This window comes from Apis dorsata, unplaced genomic scaffold (genome assembly GCF_000469605.1).
Source record: "Apis dorsata unplaced genomic scaffold, Apis dorsata 1.3 scaffold_233, whole genome shotgun sequence".
NCBI lineage: Eukaryota > Metazoa > Arthropoda > Insecta > Hymenoptera > Apidae > Apis > Apis dorsata.
The window spans coordinates 303,589-327,138 of record NW_006263515.1 but is presented as its reverse complement, the minus strand read 5'-3'; the positions used below and the strand labels follow the sequence as shown (position 1 = coordinate 327,138).

General features: G+C 26.6%; 1 protein-coding gene across 1 annotated transcript in view; it reads right to left on the bottom strand.

Annotated features, from left to right (window-relative positions):
* LOC102679158 overlaps nucleotides 1-21,211 on the bottom strand; it is a 37,815-nt gene extending 16,604 nt beyond the window's left edge. Inside the window, exons 1-3 of the mRNA XM_006615746.2 lie at nucleotides 20,216-21,211; nucleotides 14,319-14,580; nucleotides 7,513-7,820 (exon numbers count right to left, since the gene is read on the bottom strand). Coding sequence (XP_006615809.1) covers nucleotides 7,513-7,820; nucleotides 14,319-14,580; nucleotides 20,216-20,588 — 943 coding nt within the window. The 5' untranslated portion in view covers nucleotides 20,589-21,211. The remainder of the gene's footprint in view (nucleotides 1-7,512; nucleotides 7,821-14,318; nucleotides 14,581-20,215) is intronic.
* Between the last annotated feature and the right edge of the window lie 2,339 nt (nucleotides 21,212-23,550).

Genomic DNA, 23,550 nt, shown 5'->3' with positions numbered 1-23,550 from the left:
TTTTTTTTTTTCTTTTTTTTTTTTTTTTTTTTGGATATTTAATTTTTCTTTCTTATTACGATTCTATTTTTCTTTTATGTTCTTTTTTTTTTTTATGTTATGATTTGAATATCATGCGTTTCCTTTACAATTTTACAATTTATCAATTTATTTATTTACTTTTTCATTTAGTATATTTGTATAAAATATTAAATTTAAATTTTGTGATTATTTTTTTTTAAGGAAGTATTCTTTTATTTTTTTATACGTATTATTTAAATTTGATAAATATTATGTTTTTACTGTGAAAATTTTCTATGTCAGTGTAATTTATATATGAAAATACTTAAATATGTAAATTTACAATGTTTAAATTTAAATTTTCATTCTAAAATTTGTTATTTTAGGGTAATTTTTTTTTCCTTTCATATTATGAATCATGACATCCTATTTCTCTTAAATTGATTTACACATTTTTTACTTGAAAATATATAATATAATATATACTTGATTATTAGATGTTTTCGTTTTAAATTTATTATCGAAAGATGTCTCTACAAAATACTGCTCAAGTTTTATACACGTTGCTTGAATAACCAAACATTTTTCTTTTCAAGATATTAATGGTATTTATGTATCTAATAATACATAACGATTCTGTATATTTTTCATTATACTAATAACGGCTATGAAATCTCTTTTTCGAATTTTTCTTTTTATCCTTATGATGTTTCTAATCGTTGTATTTATAAATAAATGAATAATTCATGTTATATAAACCTTAAAAAAAGAAAAATAAACGAAATCATAAATCTTGAAAATTTATAAAAGAAATTCAATATTTATTATTATTGCCATTTAAATTTGCGACAAATATTGTCAAAAATTTAGTTTAAATATCTTTCACTTGTCTTTCTTATTCCGAATAATTTTAAAAAAAATATTTAACTTTGAAAAATTATTTAGATAATTAAGAAAATTCTATTATGATAAAAAAATATGTAGTATAATAAAACAAAGAAATCATTTATAAAACTTGTGTAATACTATTTTACAGACAAATAATTGTTCGAAAATAAAAAATTTTATATTCGATGAATTTAAAAATCACAAAATTCGATTTACATTGTTCTGAAAATCTCCTTTCGGATACACGTGTAAATAATTCTTGTTAAACTCGGACAATCATCTTCGAAATTAAAAATAGAGAGTGTTGAAGAAATGTTTTTCACTTTCTGGAATCTTCTTTTATCATTTCTTTTTTTTTTTTATTTATTGAAGCAGGAAAAAAATATTTATCTTAATGAATGAAAATTTCATTTCTCGCATTTTCTTTTTTTTCCTTCTTATAAAAAAGAAAAAAAAAATTACAGAAAAATCTTTGATTAGCGCAGAACATAATTGTCTACGAATTCCTTTAAATTTTCGTGATAAAGAAAAGATGCATTGAAATTACGAAGCTATCCTTTCAATTTCTCAGAACGTGATGAAATAGTGAGTTCTTCGATAGTATTCTCTTTGATAGCTTTCTTAGTATTGACAGTTTAATAGTAGCATTAGCCATAACTCTATTCCACCGTCTTTCTCATTATTTTGATTTCTTCTCTATTTCGTGATGAATGATCACTAAAAATCGATCTATCATCAAAAGAAAATGCGATTATTTTGAATAAAAGATTTACAAGTAATAATATTTTTTATAGAATAGTTTATATTATGAAAATAAAATTTTTCGATTTTTCTAATTCTAATTTAAAATGTGAAAATATTTATTTAATGGATGAAAGAATAAATAATATTTATATTTGTTTATATTATATTTTTAATATAATAATTGAGTAACTTTCAATACAAATATTCATTGCTTTATCTCGTTATAATAAATTTTTATATAAGTAATTGTGATTATTAAGTAACTTTTGTTTATTTAAAAAATAAAATGTTTATTCAAATTGTGAAAGAAAATCTATTTTTTATACAGATTATAATTACTTTTATTATTTTTACAATTCATGGCATGAATAATAGTTAAAAGTTTAAAGTTATGTAAGTTAAATAAAGTAAAACTTTTTAAAAACAAATTAAAAATAAATTTCATAATTTATAGAGCACAATTTATTTTAACGTATAAAACGCTTATATTTTAGGAACTATGTTTCACTGTTCAACTTTTATATAGGGTTGAAGAAGTTAAGAGCAAATGTCAGAATGTGCAAGGGTTATTTTAAAATCATTTTTAATAACGATACAATATATATTTTTGTATATGATCAAGTGAAATGATCAAGTACAATGAACCAAGTTCAATTATCTCATTATCTTTTTCGTTTAATTCAGAATTCAGCAATTTTTCAATGAATTTAAAAATTCTATTGAATGAATTTTCAAAACTTTATTTTCACATTGAATCATATCACATTGACATAAATATTACTTTTTAAACATATAATAATTAATAATAATTAATATCAATTATTAAGTATAAAATATCACTGGATTTTATTATTGAAAAATTCTTTTTAAATTTTCAAAAAGATATTTTGAAAACATTTATAGAAATTTAATATGATATGATTAATTGGTTATCATTTATAATTATTTGAAATCTTGAAATCGTTTTTAATTAAATTATTTATTTTTCAATTTTTGAAACATGTTAAATTAAAATTTGTTATAAAAAATTTTAATTGCAATTTTTTAAACAAACAAATAATACTTGTGTAAAAGTATATCTATTATGTATAAAATAAAATATATTTGATTTTTTATATAATATTTTATCTTATTTATTTTTTAAACTTAAAATTTAAAAGCATTTTCAGATTTTACTTTGATTTTTCTTCAATTATATGATGATATTCATATCAAAGTGAACAGTTACAATGCTTTTTCAGATAAAGCGAGATGTTCAAGAAGTGTGTTCGTTAAACTTGGCACAGATGAAATACTCGATCATGATCAATTGAATAACGTTTATAAAAGATACGTGATTTTGAAATTCAATTCATCATACTTTTTTTTTTTTTTTTTTTTTTGTTAAAAAATTATCTGCTTAAAATATCTTTAATGGTATTAAATTGAAATTTAATAATGTAATTAACTTTCTTATTTTATATTTAATGAATTATTCTGATATTATTTTTGTTCTAAAATTTGGCGGTTGAAATTTACATATATTTCAATTACTTTTAAAATAATTACTACAAAAAATATTCAAACACTAATAATTTTGATTTATGTTTTATATTTAAAATAAATGTGTATAAAGCGATAAAAATATTTTATATTATATTAAAGCACAGCATATGTATATATATATAAAAGAAATACGAAAAATAATTTTTGATTTACAATTAGAATTGAAATTTTTAGTAACTATAACTATATAGTTGCAAATACTTAAAAAAAATAAAATAAATATATAACAAAAATAAATTAAGTTTAATTTAATAAATTTTTATAATGTTTTTGTGAATTCAAAAAATTTTTCTGTCTTTCAAGTATCTTTGAGAAAAAAGAAGTTATGAAAATTGTTTTTCATCAATATCAACAACATATTCTCAAAATAAAGTAAATATTAAATTTAGAAATTAATTCGATGCCTTTATAAAATAAAGTTATTATTTATTTGAAAAAAATCACACAACTTTTATTTCTTTAAGATAAAAGATTCGCCATTATTTTCGATAACTTTGTTTCGGAAAATCATTACAGAAAAATTTCAAATCTTTTAACTGAAAAAAAATACTATTTTTAATGTGTAATTATCGATATTTCTTTATATATTTTTTAATCAATCAAATGATATTGAAATGATTTGAATATATAAAATCTAATAAAAGAGTAATCCTTGTGCTAAATGATTTCTTATTTCTCGGAGAAATAAATTATATTTTTTGTTTTTTTAAATAAGATTTGTTATATTCTGTGCGATCAATAAATTATTTTTTTTCCTTTTGAGTTCATTAATCTCTTAAGATTGATGTTGGTAATAATTTGCATTGATAATTGAGAACAAGTCGTAATGAGAACAAGATAATTCAGACAAATAAATGCAATATCCAAATATTCATGCACTTTTAGCATTTTATGCATAGAATTTATTGTTCTTCTTTTTTATCAATAAGAAGTGGAAATTGCGATAAAGAATTACAAGAATATAATAGAAATAAGAATTCAAAAATATATTCTTACTATAATTATACGTATCTCATATTAAGAATAGCATAAGATCTCATATAAGGAACATTCTAAATAGAAAAATTAAATTAATCTAAGAGTAATTTATATAAATTAATATAAATTTTTCATTTAAACGATAATAGAATGTTTCTAATAGAAAAAATTTGAAGCTAACAATGAAACTAATCAGAACTTATTGAAAGAACTTACCTTTAGTAGTTATATATATATGTGAACAAATACAGATTTTTCTCGACGAGAAAAAAAAATAGATTTTAATAGTTTGTTAATGGAACAATCATATTCAAAATTATATTCATAGTTCCAACGTTTCTTTATAAAAATATTATAGATTCTCATACCTTTACTCTATCACACTCTTCACATCTTACGAAATATTTAAATCAAAATTACAAATACCTTTAACCTAAAAAACTAAACTAAATCCTATTGAATTAAGTTGTAGATCTAACGCCTAATCAAAAAAACAAATTTTTGAATTTTACATGCTATTTCCCACTGTACCACTTTCGATTTTTAATTCGCTTATAATTCCACCGATATCTCAGTTCCGATAGATCACTCGAACCCCACTCCCACTGTACAAATAAGCCACAAAGACAAATACACCCATCCTCCAAAGCAACGGCCGTAACCAACCGCAATTGTAAAACTACACGTGACGAATGCGCGAATAGGAAACGTTGCTCGAGCGAAAATAGAACATGGACACGAACGAAGCTGTTTCCATTCGTGAGTGAAACACTGGCCAATCCGGCATCGATGCACTCGTGACTCGTTTTTCGAACTTTTTTCTCTCTCTCGTTCAATCAGTATAGTAAATAGCGAAATGAGATGCGGTTTCTTCACGAGAATCCGACGACTGACTGGAGAATTCGCAGACGTGCGCCTTTAATTTAGAGCCACGGAGCGCCCTCGAGTTTTCACACTGCATACGCTCTGCTCCTGTCCATGTGTACACGTGTCTGCGTGTATCCCGTACACAAATCTCTGGCCAAAAGTGGCTTTTCGCGTTGGATACCGTTGCTCGAGTGCTATCGACTGGATACACAATCCCGTCGTGTTAATTGGCCAAAAAGGTCGCGACTTCGCCGTTTTCAAAAAGTAGGATATTTAAATTAGCCGATCTAACCTCTCGCTCCTGCTCTTCGAAAATGGATCACTGAAAATGGAGGTCCTTTTCTTTCTATCCTCGTGTGCGTGACTTTTGACGAATAGCAGACAGCGATGTTCAAGATGTTAAGAGTCCGTGAGACGTCGCAGAGTGTTTTTATCGATTTTGAAAATTTTAATTAAAAACAGAAGTTGATTTTCTAAAGCAATAATTTATAATTTTTCTAAAGTAATTAAAATAATTAATTAATTTTTCTAAAGTAATTTTCTAAATAATTTTAATTATTGGAAATTTTTCTAATTTATGGTAATGTGAATTTTGATTTTAATAAATAATGTTTTTTGACGTATAAAGATAATTTTAATTTATTTAATATAATTATAATTATTTCTTCTTTCATCTAATTGTAAATTGTATAATCTTATATTGTGTAAAATTTGGAAAATAAAAGTTTAAAATTTATAGTATTATAATATATTTTTTTTAGGTAGTGAACTATTTTTAATCATCAATCAAAAATATTTAATATAACTTTATCGCTTGAAGATGATTCCTAAGCATATATCTGCAAGAAACGAGATCGAGTATGTAACGAATAATTGTGATGCATCTTTTGGAACAATATTATTGCGAATAGTTATGATAGTCAAAATATGAAAAACTGTATTTACGTATAATGCAGTGTTCCATAACCTATTAGCTGCATATATTTCAAAAAAGAAGATCGCGGGGTTACCGACCAAACAAGATCTGTCATCAATCATGTCCATAACCTCTAAAAGCGAAAATGAAAACTAAATTTGTTAAATATTGTAGTATTAACGTGTAAATTTTATAAACAAATTATTTTGAAATAAAATCTAAACGAGTGATTGCATTTCTAACAAAAATTTCAACGTAGCTTCGAATATAATCAGATAGCAAATAAATAGAATTATACTTATTAGAAAAGATATTGGTACAGTAAAACATTAACATGCTATGATTGCAACTAGAGGTTATCTCTCTAGAGGTTGCTTGTATATTTTATCGTTAATTCAAAGAAGCTTCTCTGGAGACGTGTCCTAAATTTGCTAGATTCTAAACTTCCTTAAGATATAAAATCGAGATCGAAATTCTTTTACATTGTATATAATTGCAATATTCTATTGCTTTTTTCGTAATGTATAAAATAAAATATCATTAATGTACAATTTTTTATAAAATACTAAAAATATTATTTAATTTCAAATAATTTTATATTCAAAAAATAATTATTTTCTTTTTACAGAAGATAATAATATTATCGATTAAAATGTACTTCATTATTTTATACACGCTTCAGTAAAAATTTACGATTATATTGTGAATTTCATTATCTAAGCAAATTAAGGTTACACGGTTTCAATCAACAGTATCGATTCTGAGATTTATAATCATTTCAGTTTTAAATTCTATGTTTTAAAATCGTATAATAAATATTTTAACTTAATACTTCAGTGTTAAGTCTTTTAATACTTGTATATATTTAACTATGTATATAATTTAATCATAAAATTACCTATTTGAAAATTACCTATTTGAAAATCTTTAATTATTTTTTTCTTATTTATTTTATTTTATATGATTATTGATATAAAAAAATATTATAATAAAACAAAAATTTATTTTTAAAATATAATATGCAATAAAAAAATTAATATGAGTAATTGCAGAATCTTACAAGTAAATTACTTTTAAATTTAATTTTAAATTTAATTTTACTATAAATTTATAATATTACTTTTAAATATTTCAAAGTATTTAAATACTTATAAACAGCAGTGTATATTATATAAAATTAAATACGTATAGAGAATTAATTCTAGAGGACAATATAAATATATAAAAGTTGGTATAGAAAAATATAAAGTTAAGATGCTTATTTGCTAAGCAATTAAAAATTGTGTTTAATATTACAAATAATTAATATTTAACCTTTTTTACTAATTTTTATTTTTTGATCTCTTCTGTTCCTTTAAATCCTTTATCCTTCGAATATAACACCTTTATATATTTCCTTTCCAATTGAATCAACAATATTCTTTCCAAAATTTTTAAATTTTAAAATTGGACCAATTATTATTTTTCCAATACAATGAAATCCTATCTCAATTTCATCGCAAATAAAAGTTTCGTCTATTTTAGAAATTGATAAACAATTTTTTCAATCAAAATTTTTTTTTTAAATTACTCACCCATGTCGTCGATGATTGGCGCCATTCTGAGGGTAACCCCGACCAAGAGCAAAGACATGGTGAGAAGGAGGCAAGCTGTGGCCACGATCGTCCAACGCGCCCGTGGTGGAAGTTCTTCAGGATCGACGAGCTCTTCTTGAGGACCGGTATTGTTAATTTTGCGCCGTTTCCGCTTCCTCTTTCTACGTGGCCGGTGATACTTCTCCCGAGGTGCCTCGATCTTCTCAGTACCGCTCAAGATCTCCTCTTCTTCCAGCTCATCCGCTATGTTCAACGCCACGTAATCGTCGTCGTCATAGTGGATTTTTCTGCAAAATATGAAATTTTTTGTTTTCTCGTTATTTTTGTTAAACATTTGATTTTAAAATGATTTTAAAATTTTGAAACTAGTAATGAATGATGTCGCAATAGAATTACAGTTTAAAGTGTAGTTAGAAAAACAAATATAATAAAAAAAATTTTGTTAATGAATATTTGTATGATACAAACGAGGCCATAATATAATAGTATAGTAATTTTTTGATAAGTGCAGCATATTAAATGATGTATTATTTCATTTTTCGTTTATCATAAAGTCAGGTTATGTTTTATGAAAAGACTTTTTGTAAGGAATACAATAGTTGATTATTTATTTTGTAGTATAATGATAAACTTAAAATTGCTTTCAGTTATTTGATTGCTTAAAAGTATTGAATTTATTTGTAGATTAAAATCTTTTCATTTTTTTATTCAACAGATAGAGAAATGTCTTATTTCTTAAGCTTTTTGACAAAAAAGCAAATTGACAAAATACATAAAAAAAATTAACATCAAATTGCAACATTATTTTTAAAAAAATATTTGTAATTATATAAATGAAAATAAAGTTATAATTTATTTACAAAAATTGATTATCTTTAATTTAGTAGTGTTGCAATTTTTCATATAAAAAACTAAATATTATACTTTATTTCAAATAAAAAGTATTGAATTAAATAATTGTTAAAATAATTTTATTAACGCTATAAAATGTAATAATGAAAAGATGAAAAATTTTGAGATTTGTGATCCACAGATTGAGAATCGCTGTTCTAGTCTATCCAACTCAAAGATTAAAGTAAAGGAAAAGCAAAGCAATTTCCCTTGGATAACTTTCGCTCACATAATCGTGAAAAGATACAACTTGTGATCGTGTTCTCTATTATCCAGTGCAATATCTTACGATATTGAATACTGTATTGTAGTAAAGATATAAAAAGATCCGTAAATTATAGACAATTGCAGGAGTACTAGATTAAATTTAAGTGGTTCAAGAAATAAATATAAAAAAACAATAAAATTTCATCTTTTTTAAAATCGAGAATAATTATAAAAAATAACGAACAAAAATTTACATTTATCCAATCGATTTTTTTTTAAACTTTCATAATAATACGAATATATGCAAATACACGGATTTTACCATTCAAGTTCATTTTTATCCTTAATTTTCTGGAATTAAAAAAAAAAATTTAATATTTTTCCTTCGAGAGTTTGATCAAAGTTAATCTTTCAAATCAACGCAATTTTATTTTCTTTTTTTTAATTTTTCTCGTATATAATCACTTCTTTTCAGGATCGAGAGACATTCTGTATAAAGTTCCCAAAACCACAAAATTGAAATTAATATTTAATAGTTTCCAAGATCTACGCCGAAAATACAAGAGTGAAACTTTATAACATTGAAGTTTCGTTCAACCGTTAAATATTTCAATACACTTTTGCAATCTATGTCTTGGAAGAACCCACTATTAGCATAAAGTAAAATACTGTATTATACTTTGCAAACTAAATCGATACTTATAGTTGCTCGACTAATAAATTAGAATCGACATTTGATGTGTCAGAATCCATTATCGAAAAGAATTTTATTTAAAGAAAAATTACATTTATAATATATATGATATATTGAAATAATAAATTTATATATATGATTATATTGAAATAATAAATTTTATAAAATTTCTCTAAAATTTAGAGATGGCTAATCAAAATTTTAAGTACGAATTTTAATTTTTAATAAAATTATTGTATTATTATTGTCGAAAGCAATCTTATTGATAGTAAAATTCTAACGTGTAATTATCAAATTAATATAAATAATAATTTCAATCAAAACTTTAATTCGGTTGATATGTATTTAATTCAAATAGTTCAACGAAATTTAATATACAATTTAATACACGATATTTAAAATTTTAATAGGAAATCCCGATTTTAATCACGTGACAGATCGATTTCCTCGAGAAAGAGTATTTATATCGTTTACATATTCTTCAAAGCATTTTTTTTTTCATGAAATATTTATTAAATTTCGCAAGGAAAATATTCAATGTGTCTCTGGGATACGTGGAACTATATTGTATATTTTTACATTTATTACGTTTTATTTTTTAATTAAAATATCCTTTATACAATACAGATTTGAGACATTTTAAAATTTTACTTTATTCAGCCGAAATAATAAATGAAAAAATAAAAAATATAATATATATCGATTTATATGTTTCATTGAATTAATAAATAATAAAGTTTTTTCTAAGATTAATAATATTAACAAAGTTATATATAAATAAAATACGATGTAAAAAGACAAATATTTCAAATCAAAAGTGTACTAAAAAAAAAATTTATATATATAAGATACAAAAGAAAAGAAGATTTCTAAATAAAATTATATATTAATCTTCGAAAATGTTTCTGAATTATGTTTGTTACAAAAATGATGAAATCTTTTAAAATTAATATATTAAAATAAAATTGAATTTTACATTATATAAAAATATATATATATATTGCTATTTTACTTGATTAAAACTTCTTATTATATATCTAATTATAATAATTCTTATTATATATCTAATTATAATAAATTTTATATTTTCTATTTAAATATAAAAATATATTGCAACTGTTATAAAGAACAAAATATTTTGCAAATTCTGTTGTTGAAATTTGACAATTCGATAATTGCGAAAATAAAAAAATAAAATAATAAAAATAAATTTGCAATTTTTACAAAAATAATAAGTTTGAGCTAAAACTTGCAAGTGATCAAGAAATATAATTATTGCTGTATACCTTAATTTTATCATTGAAATTCTCGTTCAATCGTTGTACAAAGCTTTTAATTCATCTCACATTTTCGTGTATTTATAATGTTTGTTTTAAATAAATTTGGGACACGATAAAATGCTTATATTTAAATTAATCAAATATCAATTTTTTACCGATATCACTGATATCAATTTTTGATGAATTAATTTCACTAATGGCAACGTATTTTCTTCGTTAAGAAATCACGAAATTAATGAACGCGTTATATTTACCGCGGCATCGTTTCTGATCCTTTAGCGGGTTAATCCATAATTAAAGACGTTTCAACTTTCGTACAAGTGGCTCGATCCAGAAATGTGTCGGACAAAGCCACCTGATAAAACATCTGACGTATTCGTAATATAGGTCATGCCATATTTTTCAAATATTACTTTTTAAACTGAGATTAAATGAAGAAAAGTGTGTATATATATATATATATATATACATATATATATATCCTGTGTATAATCACGTTGCACGTGTACATATTTCAATATGTCTCGTAAACTTGAACAAGAGAAACCGATATCTATCTATAGGTTATCTTATAGACTGATAATGATAAAATAAAAATGTAAAAAAAAAAAAACGTTAACTCGTAAAGTTACGAGTTTAAAAAAAGAAGAACTTGAAAATTAATAATACACATTTATCTAATCTTCGCAAATTAAATGAAATTATTAGTGATATATACTTTTATAATAAATAAAATTTAAATAAATATATATATAGCGTGAGAAAATTTGCGATTATTTAACGAAAATAAAGATTAATAAGGTGGATAGAAATGAAATTGGAAGGAAAATCAAGAAATCTTGGAAGAGAATAAGATCGTAATTGGAAGAATCATGATAAAAATATGGATAGAGGTGCTTCAGCGTGCAGCAGCTTGTAAGAGAGAGGAGCGAGGGGACCACATCATTACGTCGAACAAAAGGAGGGCTATTGTCGATCTTATGCCAACTGTACGCTGTATAAACATATTATATATTGCTTTGGCTCATAGAAACGTGTTGTTTCTGTTGTCTTTTAAATCTAGTAGAGCTATAAGTAGTATGGTCCAATGATAAGTCAGATTTTGGTACAATACTAACTGATGATATGAAACTGATAATGTAAAGAGAAATTAAAAATTCTAATGTTTCTTTCAGTTTCGTTAATTTCAAATTCAATATATAATATAAAAAATATATATATAAATAATTTATATTACAATATATATAGAAAATTTATATTAATAAATAAAAAAGTTAGAGGATTCTTCAAATTCATTATAGGATAAAGGAAGAATTTGTTTATGAAATAATTAAAAATTAAATAATTTTTAAATATGAATTTAAAATAATATATAGTTATTAGTATTAATATTAATTACAAAATGAAAATTTTTTCTTAGAATGATCTCGTGTTTGGATAATCGATATTCTATTGCATAAGGAAACGTTCGAGGCTTCAAAAGTATGAAATATTTATTGAAAAAAATTTGTTGAAAAAAAAATATTTAATCAATATGTAAATTTACGAATCAATATTTTCTACACAAAATTCGATCATAACTATTTATCCGTATGAACATAACATAATTTGAAAAATAGAATAAAAATAATTGAAGACTCGATACAAAACAAATTTTAATCATTAAATAAAAAATCATAGTTTTACATCGATATTTCTTCACAAACTCATTTAAATTTTTCACATGCATAAAATGTATGAATATCAAATTTTACAGTTTTTTTTACGATTTTCCATTTCCAATAAAATATATCCTCGCTTTAATATAAAAATTAATTAAAATTAAAATTATAACTATAAAAATTACTATAAAAATTAAATTAAAAACAACGTGAAGTTTATTTCTGTGCGTATAAAAGTCGTGCACTCCTGAATAACGTTTAAAATGAAAAAGAGAAAAAAAAAAAGAAAGAAAAAACTCGATCGTCGAAGCGGATTGATGAAAAAGTAAATGCCTTCTGGCAAAATAACGTCTCTCCTCTTGATCTTTTCCACGTAACAACCGTCACCGACAATCTGAGTTTCATTACACGGTCGAATACGCTTTGTTCGCCTGGCGATCCTCCTATAAAATGGTATTGGATGGAACATCTAACGAAGAGACCAACGATGTGCAACTACGCACCGACGATGACCCAGTTCTGCAGTATATTGCACTTAAATCGAGTTCCTCCCCTCTCTCTCTTTCTCTCTTTCTCTTTTCTTCGCAAACACGCCTACGAATGTCTCCTCGTCTCATCCTTTGAAATTGCAATGTTGCAAAGGGGTATTTGTACCAGACGGAAATAAACAAGGTACAGTGTGAAAGTTGAAGCAATATTTCCAGAGTTTTTAATGTTTGAGCTCGAAGAAAAATGTTTGATTATTTGTAAAATATTTTGGATTACGATTTTTATTATTTCTTTGTTATGTTCGTGAAATTTTTTAATAGTTAATGATAAATTGGTGGTATTTATATTGAAAGTTACTAGTAAAATTTTTCTTATTAAATGTTTTGAAATTTTGTTATTGAATTATTGTTTCTTTTGTTTTTCTGTTGTCATTTCCTTGACGCTGAAATTTGTAATTTTTCAAATTTTTATTTTCAATTCAAAGTTAGTTCAATAAATTATTTTTCTACATATTTGTGAGTTTCAATATCTTTATCATCTCTAAATTTTGTGACATGTCTAAAATTGCGAATTCCCGAGTCAAAATTACGAAAATTATTTCACTAAATACTTCGAAATAGTTTTAATTTCAAATTATAAATTTTACCACTGCCTATTTCGCTTTATTTTCTCTCTAAATTACAACATTGAAATGTCGAAATTGCAATTTAATGATAATTTCATAATCAAACTTTTCAATTCGAAATCGTGAAAATCATTTTACTATTTCGAATATTAAAAAAGTTTTTTTTTTAATTAATTGTAATCTTAAACGATCATTAATACAATAACATAATAATAATAATAATAATAACAACAAATTCTTTTTCTACATATTGTAAAATTTTAACGTGAAATTTTTTCTTTCTTATTGCCAAATGCATTTCTGATGAATTAACGTAAAAAACGTTAAAAAATTTTAATTCTTCGTGATCGATTTTGCATTTGAAAAAAAAATGATTAAATATATCGAATGACGTATTAACATTTTCAATCGTGACGATCAAACATTTAATAAATACATCAACGTTAATTAATAAGTATCATGATATAATTGAATATTTACATTAATAATCAAATTCATTTGTTTCAGAGATACAAAGTGATTGTTATCAAGGAATAAACATAATTACATGCTACGTAATAAATAAATACAATAATTTAGAAAATTAGATATTTTTGCATCCATAAGGATCGATGAGAAAAATAAGAAAAATAATTAAATGATAAAAAATAAACATCAAATATATTAAAAAGAAAAATCACTTTGTAGAATTAATTGATTTAAAATTTATGATTTTTGTTCAAAATCTCCACATAAATCGACATACTAACCTAAAAACAAAAATATCGTTGCACAGGTTTAAAATTCTTAAACTTTAATCATTTTATCATCGTAAAAGATGATACGATAGAACTTTCTTGATTGATATAAATGATTCATGATATGAATGATCTAACACTATGATCTAATGATCTAATATCATTATAAATAATACGAAATAATACTACGACTAGACTTACAATTGAGCAGTATTTTGGGGAAAATATGAGGCACTTCGGTGCAACTGTGGATATTCACAGGAATCGCTGAGAGTTTCTCGAGTCCTTTCAAAGTTTATCAATGCGAGATCTTGATCACCATCCATCCCAAAAAGTTCTAAACGTGAATCAAGACCGGTTGGGACGTCTTGGATTACACCGTGAAGGATGTGCGGACTTTTCGAGTGTTTGCGCTTTTTTTTTGGACGTCGTGGACTTTCTGACGCCCTCCGCCGTGTTTTACCTGCAACAATGCAACATTTATTTCCATTTATCATATGAATATGCAATTATGACAATGCGTTTCGAGTCGTTGAAAGTCATATTCTTTGAAAAACATTTCAGAATAATGGTTTAAATTTCCAGTTGACAGATCAATACCGAGTCAACACTGAATTATGAAAGTAAATATTGATCGAGACGCGGGAATCTTTGAACTGTGCAAGTGATTTTCAAAGAATTTGTGTACCGATTGGTTTCTGAAACCTTTCGATTTATGCATATACTTATGAAAATATTCAAGCATATTAATTTTTTTTATTCAGTAGAATCTCGATTATTGGAATTTCTATTAATGGAACAATCAATTATCATGTTTCGAAGGTTTTTTTAATTTTTTAATGGAAAAATAGAGTTATTTATTCTGAATAACTGTGATATTTTCAATGATGAAATTTTTATATCGAAATTTTATACATTTTAATAAAATCATTTGCAATTGATAATTTATAAAATATAAAAATTTTATAAAATATTTTTGACTTAAAATAATAATCGTGTGAAATATAGCAATTACAAGTGATATTTATTTAATATAATTATGATTCCATCTGTATCGATCACATTATGGATGTCTTTCATCAATAACATACATATTTTTTTATTTGAAAAAAGATTTATATCAATAAAACAATTGTAAGTGAAAATGTTATAGGTGAAAAGATATTTATAAAATAGAAATTATGTTATTTATTATAAATTATTTATTATAAATTATTTATTATAAATTATTTAAATTTTTAGGGTAAATTTTATGAAAGAATGTTATCATTGTATTTATCGATTTACGCTTTATGCAAATTATTCTTTGACGTAAGCTAACTCTACGTCAAAATATAAATTATATCGGCGCACTTTACATAGAATAAAATTTATTTTTACAATAAGTTAAATTTAGACACAGAGGCATTAAAAATGAATATAATGTATGTATTTAGAAATTTGGAAATTTGATGATATTCGAGATGTTCAAATTTCAAATAACATATCATGTTTTTATTATCTATATATATATATAGATAATATGCTTCATAAGAATGGTATGACTGTTGTATAAAAGATATTTATCATACGATGTATAATCGTTACAGCATAATTTTAGAGTAATTTTTCTATGAATTGATTACTCAATTTTATGTAACTTCTCATCTAATGGTATAATGAATTTTATAAAGTACTGCAAAAAAAGTTGATATTATGGTTGATATATTATGGTATTATATGATATATTATGGTATATTTAATCTATTTTGAATAGAATGTAATTTAACAGTCAAATTATTAATCAATAATATGTATTTCCATATATATTACACATGAATTATTAGGATTGAAACCTAGTATCATGAAAATTATTATATATAAATTATATATAATTATACTTCTATTTAATAATATTATTATTAATTTTGTCAAAAGTTTTGTACAATTTTAGAAATTGTGAAAATATCTGAAATCAACCAATTTGAATAGCTCAATAATATATATAATGTATAATATATCATATCATAAAATTTTCACTCTTATGAATTTGAAAATAATTTTATTTATTTATAATTATTTATATATCATGAAAAAAATTTTTTTCTTTAAAAAAACCTGTATTGAAAATTTCGATTTCAATTGTATTTGCGTGTGCATATGTTTAAATTGTATAGTTTTGTATAGTTTTTTACAACAAGTGTATAACATTATAAAATAAATTCACAATTACTATGTCTCATCAGTTTTAGAGTAATTTTTCTATGAATTGATTACTCAATTTTATGTAACTTTTCATCTAATGGCATAATGAATTTTATAAAATACTGCAAAAAAAGTTGATATTATGGTACATTTGATCTATTTTGAATATATAGAATGTAATTTAACAGTCAAATTATCAATCAATAATATGTATTTCCATATATATTATATATCCATATTGTATATCCATATATATATTACACATGAATTATTAGGATTGAAACCTAGTATTATGAAAATTATTATATATAAATTATATATAATTATACTTCTATTTAATAATATTATTATTAATTTTGTCAAAAGTTTTGCACAATTTTAGAAATTGTGAAGATATCTGAAATCAATCAATTTGAATAGCTTGATTAAATTATAATATACATAATGTATAAATATAATTCATAAAATTTTCACTCTTATGAATTTGAAAATAATTTTATTTATTTATAATTATTTATATATTATGAAAAAAATTTTTTTCTTTAAAAAAACCTGTATTGAAAATTTCGATTTCAATTGTATTTGCGTGTGCATATGTTTAAATTGTATAATTTTTTGCAACGAGTGTATAACATCATAAAATAAATTCACAATTACTATGTTTCATCACGTTGCACATTTACGAATAAACAATGGCATGCTTAATCGTGCATTCTCTGTATGCAACATGAATAGAACATTGATTAATGATCCATATATCTACAGTTGACAAAATGAATATTTAATTCTATTGCTCGCAAAGTTTCATTAAACACAATTTCCAATGACGATAATAATAACACAACATAAACTGTTTGAACTCTTGCAAAATGTATATAATAAAATATCAAGTTTTTTCGTGATCTTGGACTGTACTTCATCCAAAATGAATTCATTTTCGATACATTCTCATCACGAGAGAGAGAGAGAGAGTAGTAATCGGTCGATAATAATTTCACGAAGATCTAATGGAAAGCATGAATATTTGAATTTCTGTTGGAAAATGATTTTCATCAGATGCCCTTAATAACCTTTTTCGTTTGTGGTCGTGCGTGGGTCGATCTTGGGTCATTAGTCCTCTTTCTCATCCATTTTTCATTTTCGCTCGTTTTCATCCCACAAAATCTCGTAAAGAAATTGTATCTCTGTCAAGGAATTGTCGCCATCTTGACAACATCCATACTAATGCTATTTTTACGAATTCATTTTTGTTCATTCCATTTTCTTTTTTTTTTTTTTTTTTTTTTTTATAGGAATAAAATATAAAAAATTATATTAGATTGTTTCAAAAATTATATAGAGATTTGTTTTTATAAAATCTTCATGATTTTAGTTATAGTGATCAATTTTTTTAGATATTTTATTATTTATACAAAGTATCCTGTGATTTAAATATGACTTTGACTTAGATTTTTTCTAGAAAATTATCAAGTTAACAGTTAGTATTATCATTATAAGAGATAATTTATAATAATGGAATCAACTTGTTAATTTTCTAATATTATTAATTAATAAATAGAAAAAATTTGTGATTAATAAAATTGTGAATAATTGATAAATTAATAATTTTTAGATACATTTCTCAAAATATAAATATTTTCAATTATTTAACTTTAAATATAAATACTTGTGCGCGAATAATCGGTCATTGAATGATCGAAATTCTGATAATTGGTTATTATATTATTATATGAAAATTTTTTAATTAATAGAATAATATTAAAAATATATTTGAATATAAATAAAATTTAAATAAATTATCATTGTCAAATTTGATGATTTTATGTATTTATTAAAAAAATATAAATATAATCTTGATATTGATCATGAGCCAATTCTAATATTTACTTATACTACTTATACTTATACTACTGAATAGACTTCTTACTTTGATTCCTTTTTATTTTGAATCGTCCTTTGATACTTTTGAGTATCTCTTCGGAGAATCTAATTTTTTCCAATACACCCCGTGTTCTGCAATACTGATTTAAGTGTCATTAAATTGACAGTAAATGAAAACCAATAAATTTCAAAAGGTAATATATTCTTAATACGAAGCGTTAAATTAATACGAGATCGAAAAAATAAAAAAAGTGTCATCCACTTCAATTTCGAATAATTTCTATCTGCTCCACATATTGATTCGCTCATCGATGCAGTCCACCAAGAGAACTAAATCCAATTAAATGATTTAATATTCAATAATCGTGGAATTAATTAATGCAAATTTTTTTGCATGCATTCATTATATTTCCTGCTTTCTATTCTATTTCCTGTATTGTTCGTTCGTTGCATTTTTTCATTTAAGTGTAAAACAAAATCAATGCAATTTTTGACAAAAATTATAATTATTGTCTGCTGTTGAACGTTTCAGAATTATGGGACAACTGGGGAGAAAATTCAAGAATTGTGAAAGATTTTCTTCAAGAAAAATCTTTAAGAGGCAATTTAACCTTCAAACAAACACTCCCTCTTATGGGTATTGTGTTGTTTCAAAGGGATAAAGAGAATTCAGACAAAGCACAAGTCAAACACTATCATCAGACCATTAAAGTCTGCTGTGGAAACTTTCTGTTTTAAAGAGCACACCTTGGATATTGTTGCAACCTTCTCAAAGTGATCCCCTTTAACATTAATTTGTCAAAGATGCGTAGAATAACTCATACAAGTATTAGCAAACATATAATAATTAATCTTTTATATGAAACTTTAAGAAATATAATATAATGCATAAATTATATTTCTGTTTTTAATATGATCATATTTCGTATAAAAAAATCATTGTAATATAATATATTATACAGTATTTAGAGTTTAATTTTAATATGCTTCAAAAAATTAATCTTTCAAATAAGATTTTATTATTGAAAAAAAAATCTTTGAATTTTAATTAAACTTATTAAACAATAAAATAAAAATTTTAAATTGAAATTTTAGAAAAACAATTGTTAAGTTAATTTCCATCCTTCAACTTTTAAGTAAAATTAGAAAATTTTTCTAAGAATCAGATTTAATTTACTTTCTCTAACAAAAAATACCTTCTACAATAAAAATGAGAAAAATTTTTATATGTTTTTAAATACTACATATGACATTGTAACTATAAAAAAATCTCAGTTATATAGACCCTTTAACTAGAAGATAAAAGTGTTCATAATAGAATAAATTGGATTTAGATTTGGAAAGGATTTAAAATACTTAAGAAAATTAAATATAAAATAAATATAATTTCTTTATATTATACATATATAACTTTATATATAACACAAAAAATCAAAAAGAAATCTATGGATCCTAATTCTCCTAATTTTCCTAATAATAAGCAATAAAATAAAAATTTTAGATAAAAATAATTGTTAAATTAATTTCCATTCTTCAACTTTTAAGTAAAATTAGAAAGTTTTTTTAAGAATCAAATTTAATTTACCTTTTCTAATAAAAAATATAATAAAAATGATAAAAATTTTTATATGTTTTTAAATACTATATATGACATTTTAACTATAATAAAATCTCAATTGTACAAATTAATTAGAAGATAAAAGTGTTCATATAATAGAATAACAGATTTAAAATACTTAAGAAAATTAAATATAAAATAAGTATAATCTTCATATTATATATAACTTCATATATAAGACAAAAAATCAAAAAGAAATCTATGGATTCTAATTCCTCTTGATAGCTAATAATAAATCACTACATTTTTTTTTCAGTCATCAATACTACTTGACAATATATCTTATCAATTTCACACCAAACATACACCTGTCTTGTACCAGAAGAATTCTGGTGCAAACTGATTCCAAATTTAAATTCTCTCGTAAGAAAAGAAATACAATCAATCAAGTCTTAACCATAACAATCCAACTCACCATGATGCTCATTGTGCCGATGATCGGTGGCGTCATCGATGAAGTCGTTGCACGGCGCCGAGTCGTGCCTCCTACGATGATGGTGGTGATGATGGTGATGGTGATGATGATGATGATGACTCTTCCTTCGATGTTGGTGATTAAGGGAGGAGGAGGCGGTCGATGTCGAGGTGAGTCTGAGCCGGCGAGGGCTGGCCGGCGCGCTACCAGAACGCTTGCCCAAAGCCGAGGATGCTTTGATCGCCTCCACCTTCGTCTCCACCAGGGCGGCGAGGACGGCTTCGAGACGTGCCACCTCCATACCACTTCCACCATCGTCCGTGGACACTGCCTTGTCAGCGACATCGGAGGTGGACGGAGTCACCGTCATCATCTCTTCACCTATCTGGGTCACATTACGTTCACCGGCCTCGATTGTGACCACTTTGTAGTAGGAACCGTCGCGGGACTTCTCCAAGGCCCGCTGACCGAACGGTCACAAAACCGGCACACCAGAATCCTCCCCCTTCTTCTTCTTCTTCTTTCCTCTTTCTTCCACGGCACTATCCACTGAAAGATCTCGAATGAATCGGGACAACATGTAGCCGACTATCTTCTCTCTTCTTTCATCTTGTGGACAGCGTTCGAGATCTCTAATCAAGAAGAATAGATTTCTCTACTTTACCGATTGCTTCACGACGACCGATCGAGGACCGTTTCGAAAAAAATGATTATTATTATATCCGCTTTCATCCCTTCGAAAAGTTTCTCAACAAATTTTTCTCAACAATTCGAAGTTTTATTTGCTGATGATCGATGTTGGTTAAATAACAAGAGGATCGTTCTGTGCCTCGATCAATGGGGTTCAATGGGAGAAGTTAATTAGACCATTAATGACTCGAGTGCTTCCATTAAGATGAACGACATTCGAGCGAGCCTTTCGAAGTATAAGTAAAGATAATTTCTTCCTTCTTAGACGAAAAGATTCTTCTATCTTTATTTTAGATCCTTTGCCTTCGAGGCATCTAATTGAGAACAATATTTCTTTTTTTGATGTTGTTCTCGTAACAACAACAAATGTTTCGTATGAATTAATTTATTTTTTCAGAATTCAAATTATCTCTATCCGTTATTCCGTTTTTCCTTTTCTCGTGTCTCGAATTACCAGAAATTTGAGGGCAACTCAATGTAACGCCTCGAACTTAATCCCCGTTTAAGCACGAATAAAGAACGTGCTCGACGGCCCCTGAATAAGAGCTTTCTGCCGCGACCGCCTCAAAAAACTTTCCACCTTAACCGATCAACGATCCACTGCACGTGCACATTATCTGATGACAGTTATCAAAAAGACAACGTACGACGAATCGGCGAGTTCATGCTTGGTTACACACCAATATTTAAGTGGATTTCGATTTGTCTCCATCGTAACTCGACACTTTTCCACTCTTACGTCATTGAGTTCTTCTTTTTTTGTCACTCGACCCATTCGCTCGTTCACCCGTCGCTTCCAACCGATTGGCCGGAATTAGTAACACTCCAGACACTCTGGTCGATCGATCATTCGATATTTCGTTCCACTCAAACGAGATCGGAATTAGTACCGTTGCAATCGGTTTCCCAAGTGTTTGACTAGATTGCTAGAATTGCCGAGCGATTTGAGACTTCGAGAGATCGAGAGAAGATCAGTCGAAGAGATCGAACTACGAAATGTTGATCGTGATGACGTTCTCACGAAATGATGAAAGAAAGGACCCGGCAGAAATAGCGGAGTAACTCGTTCTCGCGTGGCCAACTTCCCTCGACCCTTCCTGTCTTCTCGCGTATCTAATGACCTCGTTCCTTTGTAGAGCTTGAAACGTAGCTTGGTCGAAACACGTAGCCATGTTAGGCAGCGTTCGTTGTGGAACACCAATGGTCATGTGTTCGTGTCAAGTATGTTGTCGAAACTGAGATAGAGAGAGAGAAAGAAAAAAAGAGAGAGAAAGAGAGAAGAAAAGAGAGAAAGAAAGAAGGAAGTCAGAGGAAACTACCTACTCTAAATTATCACCGAGTATCCACCGAGATGAAGATTCGACAATTCACGTTCACTCGTGTTATTCTCATCTCTCGAACCTCGTTCACTTGATCGATCACGAGGATAGAGAAATTTAATCAAAGTCGACACATTTTTCTGTTAATTTCTCTTTTTAGGGTCAACGATAGTTGAAGCACCCAGTCACTTTCCATATATATATATATATACATCGATCAAGTTCGTTAATTCGCGTGCAAAACTTTTAAGTACCACGTTCGATTCTCGTGTACACATGTGTAAAAGTTGAAAAGTAATTTCTTCGTCAGCTGAGTTGGATCAACTCGATCCTATGCATTCTTATCGGGTGATTGATCGCCTCTATCGAGAACACGTAATCCCATTTGCAAATTTTTCCACTAAAATTTTTTATCGCGTGACGATCGACATGGAGAAACTTGCGAGCTCGTTGCTCGTTAACAGTGTCCTTAACAAGTCCCCAGTGGCGATAAACGAAAGAGGAGGGACGTTGATGGGCAATCGAAACGAGCAACCCGTTGCCTGCGAGGCTCGAGCGCAAGAGTGCTCCTCGTTTGACCTATTAAACTCGGTAAACATTGATGCGGCTCTCGTACAAAACGACCCACGAAATCCCGAATTTACACCGTGTCCATTAATCACGTTTCGAGTATCGAAACACGCGGGTCCGAAGCGCACGAGGGATCATCCATCTTCGTTCCCAAAATTTCGCGTCCGACATCCAACGTCCGTTTCGAAACTTTCACCAAGAGACAAGAGGCAAGAACGAGAAACGTGTGAAGCTCTAAACTATCGCTCGAATCTCGTCGAGGGGCGTCGTGACACGGTCAAGTCGAGAAGCTGCGAAATCCGCAGCGATCATCGAGATACGCACGGGTTGCGTCGTTCAGGGGCACTCGTGGGATACCAGCGCGGTGATTCCCGGCGGATCCATAGCTGGGGAGCAACGGTGGCGTGACGAACGTATTGTTGGTGCGGTTGCTCGTGCACAGGCGGCAGGTGAAGATTCCTTTCCTTTTTTCTTTTTTTTTTTTCCTTTTCTTTCTCTTTACGAGTATCGCGACGGACACGTCACCTCGAGCACGTTGCCACTACGTTGGCTGGCACGTAATTCGGTAGTACGATGCGTGTCGGCGCGATGGCGCGGTCTACGCACATCCCAGCAGGGGAACTGCGTGCGCGAGTAGTAGCGATCGCTTGAATACTGGGAAGCGTGGTGGAGCAGACAGGGTTGGTAGGCAGGTGGCCGGTCTGGCAGGGATGCGTTCAGCCCTACCCCTTCCTAATGCCACTTCCACCACCAGAT